Consider the following 12,245-nt stretch of genomic DNA (forward strand, 5'->3'; position numbering starts at 1 on the left):
TTGAACCAGGGTCTCCTGCATTGCAGGTGGATTCCTTACCAGCTGATCTACCAGGAAATCCCATTCTTTCATATAGAACCTATAACTACCCTTCTGGGAAGTAGCACGCTATAAATCTTAAATGAGTAAAACGCTTTTTGCAAAGACCTTGTGACAATGATAAAAGTCCAGGTGTGCTCCAAATACTAAAGACAGAGCCTTGGTTTCCCTGATGCCTCAGACAGTAACGAATGTGCCTGCAATTCAGGAGACAGGTTCAATCCCTGGGTCGGGAAGATCCCCTGGAGGAGGAAATGGCAACCCACTCCAGTATTCTTGCCTGGAGAATCCCATGGACAGAAGAGCCTTGCAGACTACAGTCTATGGGGTCCAAAGAGTTGGACGTGACTGAGGGACTAACACTTCCACTTTCATTTTTCTGGTTTCCCTTGCCCTCCCCGCTGCACAACCCCTTATTCTCCCATCCTTTAGTTTGCTGTCCAGAAGGGAAGAATTCCTCTCAGAGAGTAGAGAATCTTTAGTTCAGAGAGAGCATGAATGACTCAACCAACACCACACAGTGAGCAATAGAACTGACCAGAAGCCAGGTCTCCTGACTTAGAGCACAGTTCACTCTCCATTAGACTATGAGGGCATTCCAATCCTTCTGATAAGTCAGGGAAATCTAAGAAGCATGCACATAAAGGCACATATTTTTAGCCTTCCTCACACATTTCCTTTGGCTTAGCTTATTTAGGTTCCAGAATAATTTTAGTCCTAGACTCTATCTTTTAACTCCCAAATAGTATACTGCCTGTCTTTGGAATTCTGATTACAAAGTTCTTTATTCATCTACTCAGATCATCTCACATGTTACGTGGCTGCCATGTGCAAAGCTGTGCATGCCATGCTAAGTCACTTCAGTTGTGTCCGACTCTTTGGGACCCCATGGACTGTAGCCTGTCAGGATCCTCTGTCCATGGGATTCGCCAGGGAAGAATACAGGAGTAGGTTACTATTTCCTTCTCCACATGTGCAAAGCACTGGGCTTCTATTCAAGAGAAGGCACTGGCTTCCTCAAAGAACTGCTAGACACAAACTGGTGTTGTGAACAGAACAGCGGATCTGGAGACCTGGGTTTTCATTCTGGTGCTGCCCTGGATTTGCTGTCTGGCTTTGTACAAAGTCACTTGGCCTCACTCAGTTTCAAGTTTCTCATTTGAAAATTAAGGTGATAATATCATTTGGCCTGTAAGAGAGTTACTCTAATTGCTGTGTGTGCGTATGTTAGTCACTCAGTTGTGTCTGACTCTGCAACCCCATGGACTGTAGCCTGCCAGGCTCCCCTGTCCATGGAATCTCCAAGCAAGAATACTGGAGTGGGTTGACATTCCCTTCTCCAGGGGATCCTTCTGACCCGAGGATCAAACCCGGGTCTCCTGCACTAGAGGCAGATTCTTTACTGTCTGAGCCATCAGGGAAGCTACCATTCATTAAAAACTGTGTGCCAGCCACTGTCACACAGCCCTCTGTGTGCACAATATGATCGAGTCTTTAGATGACCATGTTTACAATCAATACACTATTATTCCCCCTACTGTACTGATAAGAGCACGAAAGCTGGAGAGATTAAGCAACATTCCCAAAGTAAGTAAGGAAGTCGTGGATCTGGGGTTTGGATCAAAGTGGACTCCAGAGTTTCCATAGCCAACACCACTGGTCCCTCCCAACATAAAAAATAATTAAGAATATACCTTGAAAGGCATTAAGCTAATTTTAAAGCATTCTCATTTACTCTACTTCTACCTATCTGAACTTCTAAGATGTGAATACATCTATTCTTCTGCTCATTTCTTTGTCTTGTCAAATAATCACCTTGAATGTCCAAGCAATAACCTGGAGGTGGGGGACTCAAGCCCTTCTGGTTGACTTTCACAATAAAGAGGCTCTGGGTAGGCTCCATAAGACCATGCTTCCTGTGTCTCAAAATTTCACTATCTTCTTCCTTCTCTGCAATCTTTTGGGGACTCATCCTTCCTGGGAAGTTCAGAGGCCCATTTTCAGCCAAATACAAATGTTAGAAGCTTTTCTCCAAAGGAGAAAAATGAGTAAGAATCTAGTCCCTTAGAAGATCCAGCTAACCCATCTTATAAAGAAGGCACAGAAGCCATGAAATACACCAACCATTTCTCTCCCAAGGACTTTTGCCAGCCTTGGCACAGGCTGGTTCATTTGAAATATATAATTAAATATTCTTAACAACTCAATTCTTCCACCTCACTTTGATCAATAGTTCATTACCTAAGTCAGATGTGCCAAAAGAGGCAAACTCTTCAGCTCATTTTGTCCTACATTTGCATGAATATTATGCACTGAATATTATGCTTCTTTGAACTTCAAAAGAACTTCCTGGCCTCTTTTGACTACAACTTTAACAATTGAGAATAATGGAGTTACAGAAAGACATTTTCCCAGCTAAAGATCTCCAACCTCGCTGCTTTTGGACAGGAACAAACTTTTATATAAGCCATAAATGGCTCATTCATCCACTGTGATGGCACTGTCCATATTTCCCGGGTTCCTGAGCGGGTTTTCCCTCCTGTGAGAGCAAGGTAACTCTGGCTAATTAGCTACTAGCAAGTGGCAGCACCCACTTCTACTTTTCCTTGTGCAAACAGCTTTCTGCTATGAAAGCATTTCCTCCAGACCTCCTCAGATTCTACACCAGTTGAGTGAGTGTCTTTGACCATAATAGCATTGCCCCTCATTCCATCCTGATGCCTAAAATGGGAGAGCAAACAGGCTACCGAGCATCTGCCTTGACCAACATGCTTATACTCAAACCAGCCCATGAATGAGAAAAAACCTTGGCTTCCTTGGGTAAAACAGTATCAGGCAGCAAGGAGCGACATGAAACTTTATGATCCTTACACATTTCTTGAAGTTTTTCTGTTATTTTTTTCCCCTCATTTTGCTTCTTCCATTCCTATACCTACTCTTCTCTAGAACTCAACAGCACAATATGGGAATCCTGATTTCCTTTTACTTCAAAGGATTTTTTCCTGTTGTCAAAGTAATATTGCCAATTGTGAAATCTTTGGAATAAACAGAAGTATAAAAATGAACAAAAATAACAGTCATGAAACTACTACCCAGAGATAAAAAATTAGTTCCCTGTTGCACACCATGTGTGTGCATGCATGCTCAGTCATGTCTGACTCTTTGTGTCCCCATCGACTGTAGTCTGCCAGGCTGGCTCCTCCACCCACGGGATTTTCCAGGCAAGAGTACTGGAGTGGGGTGCCATTGCCTTCTCTGTCTAATGTCTTGTAGAGCTGCAATATAAAGCTCTGTGCATGCACTGTGTGTATGTGTGTGTGTGAGTGTGTATGTGTGCCAAGGCAACATACCTAAGGCATAGACTTTTAGAGTTTCTTTTTAGTGGAGATAACTTTGCACATATCTTTGAGACAGTTAGCTTGGGTCAGGCCCCAGAGAATGATGCTGAGGGCTCATTTAGGGAATGATGATGACCTAAGCCTCATTATCTGACTATAAGCTGGAAACACTAGCCCAGAACTGGTCCCTTAGGCCATCTGTTACATAATCATTTTGACACCAACTGAATATCCAAAGGGCTTGGGACAGACTCACAGGCAGTAGGAAATGTTAGAGAGTGATAGTTTGGGGCCTGTCAATCAGTTTTCAATCACATTTTTCCTTTGGTTTGTCAATTAAGCTCTAATTGTCTATTTCTATGGACAATATTACTCAATTCTTTATTAATATGGAAGGCTTCCCAGAGAAGATGGTCTCCTATGAGTTGCAAGCTTCCCCATGCTGCCACAAGGCCATAAGGGAAGTTTCTCCCTAAGAAACAAAGGAGTTTTAAGTCCAGCTGCTTGTGAGCTTAGCTGAGAATAGACTGGACTTTTCTCTTACATCCACTTAAATCAAGGCAAACTTCTGGAAGACGACGGTTCTGAGGTGGATTACATATTCAAGCAGAAGAAGGTTGGTTGAGGACTACAAGAGAAGAGGCTGATTTAAGCTCTCTTGCTCCTACTGTGTCCTGCTCAAATTTCCTTTTTTGTGTCTTGATCATACGAGAGATTACAATAGATCACTCATGTTTAAAAGCCTAATCAAAAGCCCCATTTCTCTCAGGAAGGAGACTCACTTTACTGTGAAAACCATAGTGAAGTAGAAAGACAGGTAACAGTGGAACAGATTCGGCACTGTTCTCCCTAACAGAGAGCCTCATGCCCAATATATTTAACTTAAGCTGATAAAGGAGATATGTGTTGAAATGATGGGCTTCAGATGCTGTTTCAGCTCCTACCAGGCATATTTACACAGTTCCTTCTCATGAATAAGTTCAGTGGAGCAGAGAATGCCCCGTCTTGGACCAGTTCCACTTTGTGCTTCTTTCGATGCAGCCAAAAAGGGGAACTAGAGAGAGGGCTTTTCCTTCAAATGCAGAGCCAGGGTCCACCTTGGAGGTGGCTGCAAATGGCCCAAAGAAGGTGAGGCTCACAGTGGGCAAAGGCAGGCAGACAGCTCCTAACAAGGGCAGAGATGTCAATGGTTACTCATAAGTCTCCCAAATGTGGCCACAAGGAGGGTTAATTACCCCCCTTTCCTGCCACTCAGCTTTCTCCAATGTGTCAGCCCATGACACGGATCGCTGACTTTCTAGAAATATTCCCTGGCTTTGCAGGGACGTTCCGTTCAACAAATGGCATCCAATTTGCTCACGGTCCCTGGAATCTCAATTTCCTCAAAGGATTTTTCATCTCAATCCAGTTCGTGTGAAGGTTTTTTCCTTCTTCGTTTTTCGGCAGAAGGGAATAGGCAGAGCCTGCTTTACTTTTTTTTTTTTCTTTTTCTTTTCTGTGTTATTCTTTTTCATAAAGTGAAAACCTTTGTGGAAGAGTCTGAAATTTGGGAAAAAATCCAGCTCATCTGTCAGATATTTCTAGAATTACGTAAAATGGAATGAGATTTGTACAGTTTAGAACAGGAAACGGAAAATAACTAATGTGTCATGTGTTCTATGAGATGAAAACTATATGATAATCAGAAAAACAGCCCCAAATTCATTGGCCTGATTCAAAGCTCTCCTTCTTTTATCAACTCACACATAAACCAGTAACATTCACTTTCTTAGATTCGTGGCAGGGCCACATTTGGGCTAACTCGCAATCTCTTCAGATTATAAGCACATTCTCAAAGAAATGACAAGAAAGTATCTTGTTTTTTTTAAACTCAAGACACTTACGTTTTACTTGCTCTGTTCTGCTTCCTTCTAGGAAAAGAAAGAACAGCAACAAGGAAAAGATGTATCTCATGCCTCCCATGCAGCCCATCTTCCACTTTTTTCTCATTCCAGCCAGTGCAAAAGGCAACTTGAAACTTTCAGGGCCCCGTGTACTCAAGCTGTTGGGAAGAAAGCAGACAAAAAGACTTAGAAGAGATCTACTGGAACTGATGGAGACCTCTTATCTCAGGCTTCTAACCTACTGGGGGGCGGGAAGGGCTGGGGGAATTTACATGTGTAATAAGCACTGTTTTCCTGCAAAGAAAGAAAAGGCCTCTCCTGCCTTGCAAAGACTGTGGAGGAAAATGTAAGTGGACTAACATACATTCCTATCCAACGCTAAGGCTAAATCCTTACAGGCAAGTCATAGGAAAGAAAAAATAAACTTTGAAATCCTCATTTCTAAGGGAATTAAAGTTGATTTCTCAAGAGATTTTCTTTGGGAGAAAAGGGAAACTGGGGTTTGCAAAACGGCCATTTTGGCAAACAAGATAAAAATAATAGGCAGTGACCCAAACAATTTTTGAAACGAAAGTCAACTGATCTTAGCTTCAAGACTATCATTATTTTTAATCCTTCAGGGATGGGGCAAGCATTGATCAGTGTTTCGCCTGTGTCTCTTATGAGATCTATAAGGATTTTCAGTTTGGCTACTTATGTTGGAAAAGACAGATGTGATTAGCAAATGGATGTGATGTAAGCACCTGAATGGTTCAGACATACTCCTCTCACATGAAGTCCCCTGTGAAATGGAAATTTTAAATGGACCATTTAAGGAATATTGGGCAAACTTAAGTAGGTAATATGTTCACATTGCATCACCACGCAAAAGACCACCCCAAAAGCACCTATCATTCCTAAAAATAGGAGAACTGCATTTCCAGTCTCAGGAGTGGAAAGCTTTTTGAGGCTTAAAACACAGAAGGTTTGCTATAGATTATATCCAGCCACAGGTCATTTCCATCGACTTTAGAGCTGGCAAAACTCTTCCAAAGGGGGATTTGAAAATATTTAAATAATTCAAGAAACACCATATTTCAGTCTGGGATTAACACTGGATGGGAAGTGAGTTCAACAATCTTTTCAGCAGGTCCAACCTAAATATTGAGTATAGAGAGCTGGATGGAATACAAGATGATCATTCTGGAGAACTGAATTGTCTTTGGGCCACGATGTGAATGCCACCACTCTTACTTTAAATATTATGAAGTTGGCCAGATAATTTAAAATCCATGGTTTCAAATTAAGAGTATGTAACCAAAGCAGAACTGGTCATAGAGAATAATTTATGCTATCAGCCAGGATTTGCAGGACCGGTTTGCCGCTCTACCTCCTTCCTGCTCCTTAAACGACAACTAAATTTTCCTGGGACATGTTCATAGCCTTCAAAAGACCTGGGTTCTGATGACCAGATCCCGTCTGGGAGTTTCTGGCCCTTCTTCAATCACTCAGAATGTCCATCTCTGTCCTCTGAGAGTTACCAGGTTCCCTCGAAGCAAATCATTTCCATGAACAGCTTTAACACAGCGACTCACCCCAGTGAGGTTCTTCCCGAGCCTTCTTTAATAAGCTTATCCCCCAAGTCTCCAAAGGAGAAAGATTTTTTTTAAACCACTGAAATTCAATTTATCATAATCACATATGGCTCTCAGGGGGGATTTCTGAAGCCATGGTTTTCGGGTCTCCCCATGCAAGAACCAACTGGATTGTTTTTCTTGTACAATGGTTGGGTGATTTGGTGAACAGTAGCATTGCCTCATAACTCAAGCTGGCAAGAAAACGGCTCTTAGGTTTTGGTTTTTGTTTTTTCTTTTTTTTTTGCTTTTCTTGGGTCTCAACTAATGGTATGAGCAAAGAGAAAAGTTGGTGACTAGAGAGCAATTAATCTCTTTTGGCGTTCCTGTCATCTGTGTGGCCTCCCTGGCTGGGCTGAAGAACATCAGAAAATGAATCTCTTTATAAATAATCACTTTTGCTTTACAAGATCCTGAAGTCCTGCCTTTATGTTCTGTATGGAGCTATAAACCTAGAAGAGTTCCCTCCCCAGGTCTCTGTTAAATTTCTCTTTATCCCTTTAACTTTTTCTTTTGGGGGGAGGAGAACAGTTCAAGACATTTGTTGGGGCTGCAGCAATAAACACGAGTGAGCATTGCTCAGCAAACATGCCGACTCTTACACTTGCAAAGAGCCAAACTGTCCTTAATTTTTCAAATTATACTTTGACCCAGTTAACTGGAGTTATTTCGGCATTAACTCTCTGTTTGCTTCACACAGGCCGTTGTGCCATTGAACTTGCACTGGCTCTTTTACAGGTTACTTAGAAATGTAGCCATTGACATATCTGGGGGAAAGCCAGGCTCCAACAAGAAAACAACAAAGAAAACAAAAATTCTGAGACCAACGCTGCCGAGCTGGGGAGGGTGAGTGGGCTTTACAGGAGTCTAAGAAACACGTAAGATCCTAAAGAAATGTACCCATTAAGGTGCCTTCGTAAAACAAGCATTCACCAAGTTCATTTGCAACAAGGGAGGGGATCAAGGGCTCCTTGCCTGGCTATGACTGCAAGGGATCTGGGCCGCCAAGTGTCAAGGCTCTGTCCGTTCTCAGAAGAGGTCTCCTGGGTAGAATAGAATCAGAGACATTCCCAAAGGAAGGCTAAAGGATGGGCAGGTCAGCCAGCTCTTCATGCCCCACAGTGTTCCTTTAATCCTTCCTAGAGGCTTCACTACCCTTGTAATCTTACACGCACTATTGTCTGTGGGACAGCCCCCAGGGTAACAATTCTCTTTTGGACAAACAGTAAGAGGACACTGGAGTCGCAGGCCAGAGTCCATCAGCTGAAATCCTCTCCCCAATCTACCACCCAACAAGAAAAGCTCCATTCACTGGCGGTGGGCTGGCTCTGAAAAATGGCAGCTTCAAGGCCAGGGTGTCTCTGGTCTGAGTTGAGATGCCTTCGTCGCTATGACGGACAAACAACAACTGGAGTTTGGTTTGCAAAACACCATGCTATCTATCATTTCCTTTTGATTCCCCACAACAACTCCACCTTCAAAATGGGCATCCTGGAGCCCAGAGAACTCAACTGCCCATTCTCATAAAGTTAGTGGCAGGGCCGACAGGAACTAGAAGGCAGGCTTTCCAGGCCCTGAGTTCTGGCAATACTGCGTTGCACCCTGAGCTTAGCGGGTCCAACTCTGACCCCAGTGGTCCGGGCCAGAAAATGAGGCAGATGTCCACAAGGAGGACAGAGGCGCCTCCAGCCCCTTCTGCTCTGTTTCCTTAACTTGAGTACCTCGGAACCACCTACTGGTCCAGGGCACTTCAGCAAGCAAGCAAAAAAGACTCGGGACACAGGCGATCACTAAGGGGACTGCAGAACCTGTTAGATGGCTACCCAAGGGGCCTCCCCGCAGCTCCAGAGCCTGGAACTAAGCAGGCCAAGCGGGAGTGGCGAGTTCGAATCCGGAGGGAGCCGACCCCTCCCCCCCCCGCCCCATCCACCCACCTACCTTGGTGCAGCGCCCTGGGCCCCACCTCCAGCCGGGCCGCGGGCAGCTGGAACAGGGAGCCGGCTGGGGTGGCAGGTTCGGGGAAGTTTGTGGTGCCGTGGGGGAAGACGGCCCACCTGCGCAAAGGCTGGAAAGGAAGAGTGGGAAAGCAGGCGCCAGGCACCTCTCACTGACCTGGCCACCGGCCTCCTCCGTGGTCCACGCGTGCAGGCGTTCCAAGCTCCCCGGGGCGCTCCTCCGAGGTCTGGGATTCGCAGGTTGTGGCGAGAGCTAGAGTGCGTGCGAGGGGGGAGGGGGGACTCGAAAGTGGGTGGGAGGAAAAACATCACCGCCCTCACACCACGAGGGAGCAGCGGTTCGCTCGGCTCCCGGGGGCAGAGCCAAGGCGCGGGTGCGGCGGCCCGGGGCCACCTGCCCGCCCGCCGCCCGCTCCCCAGTTGGCCAGCGAGGCCGGCGGCTCGGCGCGGGCGGGAAGTCCGCGACCACGCAGCAGCTGCAAGCCCGCACCCCCTCGCCTCCCGGACACCGCCGCTTTCTCCCCTATCCCCCGACCCGAAAGTTAAGAAATCTGGAGAAAGTGTGAGGCTCAGCCGGCGACTTTCCCATCACGCAGCGCCAGCCGCCGCCCCCCCCCAACCCCCGCTCCTCTGGCTAAGCGAGCGTTGGGGTCTTAAAGGGACCGCACATCTCCTCCGGCCCCTCCTCCCGCTCCGCGCTGGAGGCGCCTAGGAGCTCCCCGCCGCTTGCTCACGGCCTGATGACCCCGGCTGCCCTCCGACTTCCCTGCTGGAAGCCCTCAGCGCCCTCTCTTCCGGCACCACGGCCGCTCTGCGTGCACCTGGTCTGGTCCCCAGCCGGCGCGCGGGACGCGGGATGAATTGGCCTCGAAAATGATGCCCTATAGCAGGCTGCTGATCATTTCGGGGTGTATCTCAAATCCACATCGCGGCTAGTAAAGTGACAAAACGTTGGTGCCCTTCAAGGCAGGATGGCGATGAGTGTGTGTCTGTGGAGGGACAAGGGACGACTTAGAAATCTGCTTTCGTCCACCAAGAGAGTTCCTAAGACCCAGGGAAAGGGTCTCCAGTGACTGTTAGGTGTCTTGAAGAAAACTTGGGAGTGGCTCACCAAGAACCCATCCGTGAAATCGCAATATCACTGCTGACCCCTTGGTGAACCCGAGATGGACTAGTCCAGATTTGAGTTTATTCCATGAGCAAGAGGTACAAATTATCAGAATTCTCTAAGGGCCCGAAAGCGGTGCCTTGACAGACAGTACCCATTTATATTTTGAGCTCCTAAATTTAAAGGAGAGCTGCAGGATTTTTTCAAGGTGGAACTGCCTTATATTTGATACTCTTAACATCAACATGCCACTTTATGGCTTACAGAGTACTTTCCTATGCATCATCATTACTTTTTAAACTCTCACAACAAACCGAATGATCTGTCCATGGCCTCAAGTGTTGGAGTTGGCGAGGAACTTCTGGACCATTCTAATCAACCTCTTCCTGTCACAGAAGAAACTGATGGAGGAGGGAGCGGGAGACCTGATGTATGGAAGGCCGCGCTAGATAGATTTGACCTTCCAGTTAGGATTTCCTGACTTTCAACCCGCTGCTCTCTGGCTGTTATCGCCAGTCTATAGATGAGGAAACTGATGCTCAGAGCAATTGTGCTTGCCAAAACCATATCATATATCATGAAGAGAGAACAAAGGAGAATGAAAACAAAAATAATTATCCCTGGAAGTTAACTCTTTTTTTTTTCTTTCTTCACAAGTGTTAATATCATCCAACTAGCCCTGAATTGCTGGGGATGTTTATTTCAGTGTTAACAAAGAAAACTTGGCCCTTTCTGAAATGTTGCCTTCAGGGCCCAAAATGTCTAGCTCCATCCTGCCACCTAGGTAGCCACACATTACCACATGCATTCAATTTGTGCTGTACTATATTAGTTTGAGGGAGAAGGCAATGGCACCCCACTCCAGTACTCTTGCCTAGAAAATCCCATGGACGGAGGAGCCTAGAGGGCTGCACTCCATGGGGTCGCTAAGAGTCAGACAGGACTGAGCGACTTCACTTTCACTTTTCACTTTCATGCATTGGAGGAGGAAATGACAACCCACTCCAGTGTTCTTGCCTGGAGAATCCCAGGGACGGGGGAGGCTGGTGGGTTGCCGGCTCTGGGGTCGCACACAGTCGGACACGACTGAAGCGACTTAGCAGCAGTAGCAGCAGCATATTAGTTTGAACTTGCTGATTTGTTGCCTCATAACCATTCTCATGCCACTTAAGGCACTGATGTTTTGTCTCACTATACTGAGTTCCTCAAGGCCAAGGACTGGTTGTTTAATTTCCTTTGTATCTGCATCCCCCAACTCCCATCATCACTCCCAATGTGCTTAGAGAGTATTCAGGAAAATGGGTGTCAGGGAACAGACAGGGACAAGCATAGATCCCAGTATTAAAAATCAGTAGACTCACTGAGATTTAACAACTCATCTATTTGGCTACAACCACTGGCTCCCCTCGCTTGATGTAGTATTCTGATTACTCCATAACAAACCATCCCCAAACCTAGTGGCTTAAAAGCTTCCAATGATTTATTGTGATCAAATGGTTCTTTTCAACTGGGCAGTTTTTGCTCAGGATATCTTGTACACTTGGCAACTGTATAAGGGGGTGCTGGAATGCTCTGAAAGGTTCTTCATTAGTGTAAATGCTGGTGGTCCTTATATTCATTCCAGTCTTGATTTCTGAATTGGGAACTCCAACGTGGGTCCTAACCTAGACTTCGTACCAGGTCTTTTTCAAGCTAAACTGATGATTATCTCTATGCTTTATTTTTCTCTACTTATTAAATGGGGGATCAAGCACAGATCATCTCATAGTCATTCTTAAGAAGTTTTACTTTGAGATAATCATAGATTTATATGCAATTGTAAGAAATAATTCACAGGGATCTCAAATACCTTTCACTCCCAATGATAACATCATGTATATCTATAGTTGTTGTTTAGTCACTGTCCTGTCCTACTCTTTTGTGACCCCATGGACTGTATGTAGCTCTCCAGGTTCCACTGTCAGTGAGATTTCCCAGGCAAGAATACTGGAGTGGGTTGCCATTTCCTCCTCCAGGGGATCTTCCCAAACCAGAAATCGAATCCATGTCTCCTGCATTGGCAGGTGGATTCTTTACCACAGGGCCACCTGGCAGAGCATATCTATAGTACACTAATACAAACAGGAAATTGACATCAGCACCATCTATCCGCCTTATTCCAATTTCAACAATTCTATATGCACCCATCTGCCTGTGTGTACAGCTCTAAGAAAAGTTATCACGTGTAGGTTGATGTGATCACCACCATAGTCAAGATACTAAACAGTGCCAACACCACAAGGGTCTCCACTGTTACTCATCTTCTGTCC

General features: G+C 45.6%; 1 protein-coding gene across 14 annotated transcripts in view; it reads right to left on the bottom strand.

The window, feature by feature from the left end:
• CHRDL1 (chordin like 1) overlaps positions 1 to 10,769 on the bottom strand; it is a 135,033-nt gene extending 124,264 nt beyond the window's left edge. For 9 of the 14 annotated variants that reach the window (XM_061409477.1, XM_061409476.1, XM_061409473.1 and 6 more), the window contains exons 1-2: positions 8,986 to 9,643; positions 5,261 to 5,418 (exon numbers count right to left, since the gene is read on the bottom strand). In XM_061409477.1, the coding sequence (XP_061265461.1) occupies positions 5,261 to 5,418; positions 8,986 to 9,137 (310 nt within the window). In that variant the 5' untranslated portion in view covers positions 9,138 to 9,643. The other 5 variants (XM_061409466.1, XM_061409465.1, XM_061409474.1 and 2 more) reach the window with 4 other exon arrangements.
• Positions 10,770 to 12,245: the final 1,476 nt, after the last annotated feature.

This window comes from Bos javanicus, chromosome X, assembly GCF_032452875.1.
Source record: "Bos javanicus breed banteng chromosome X, ARS-OSU_banteng_1.0, whole genome shotgun sequence".
Classification (NCBI taxonomy): Eukaryota; Metazoa; Chordata; class Mammalia; order Artiodactyla; family Bovidae; genus Bos; species Bos javanicus.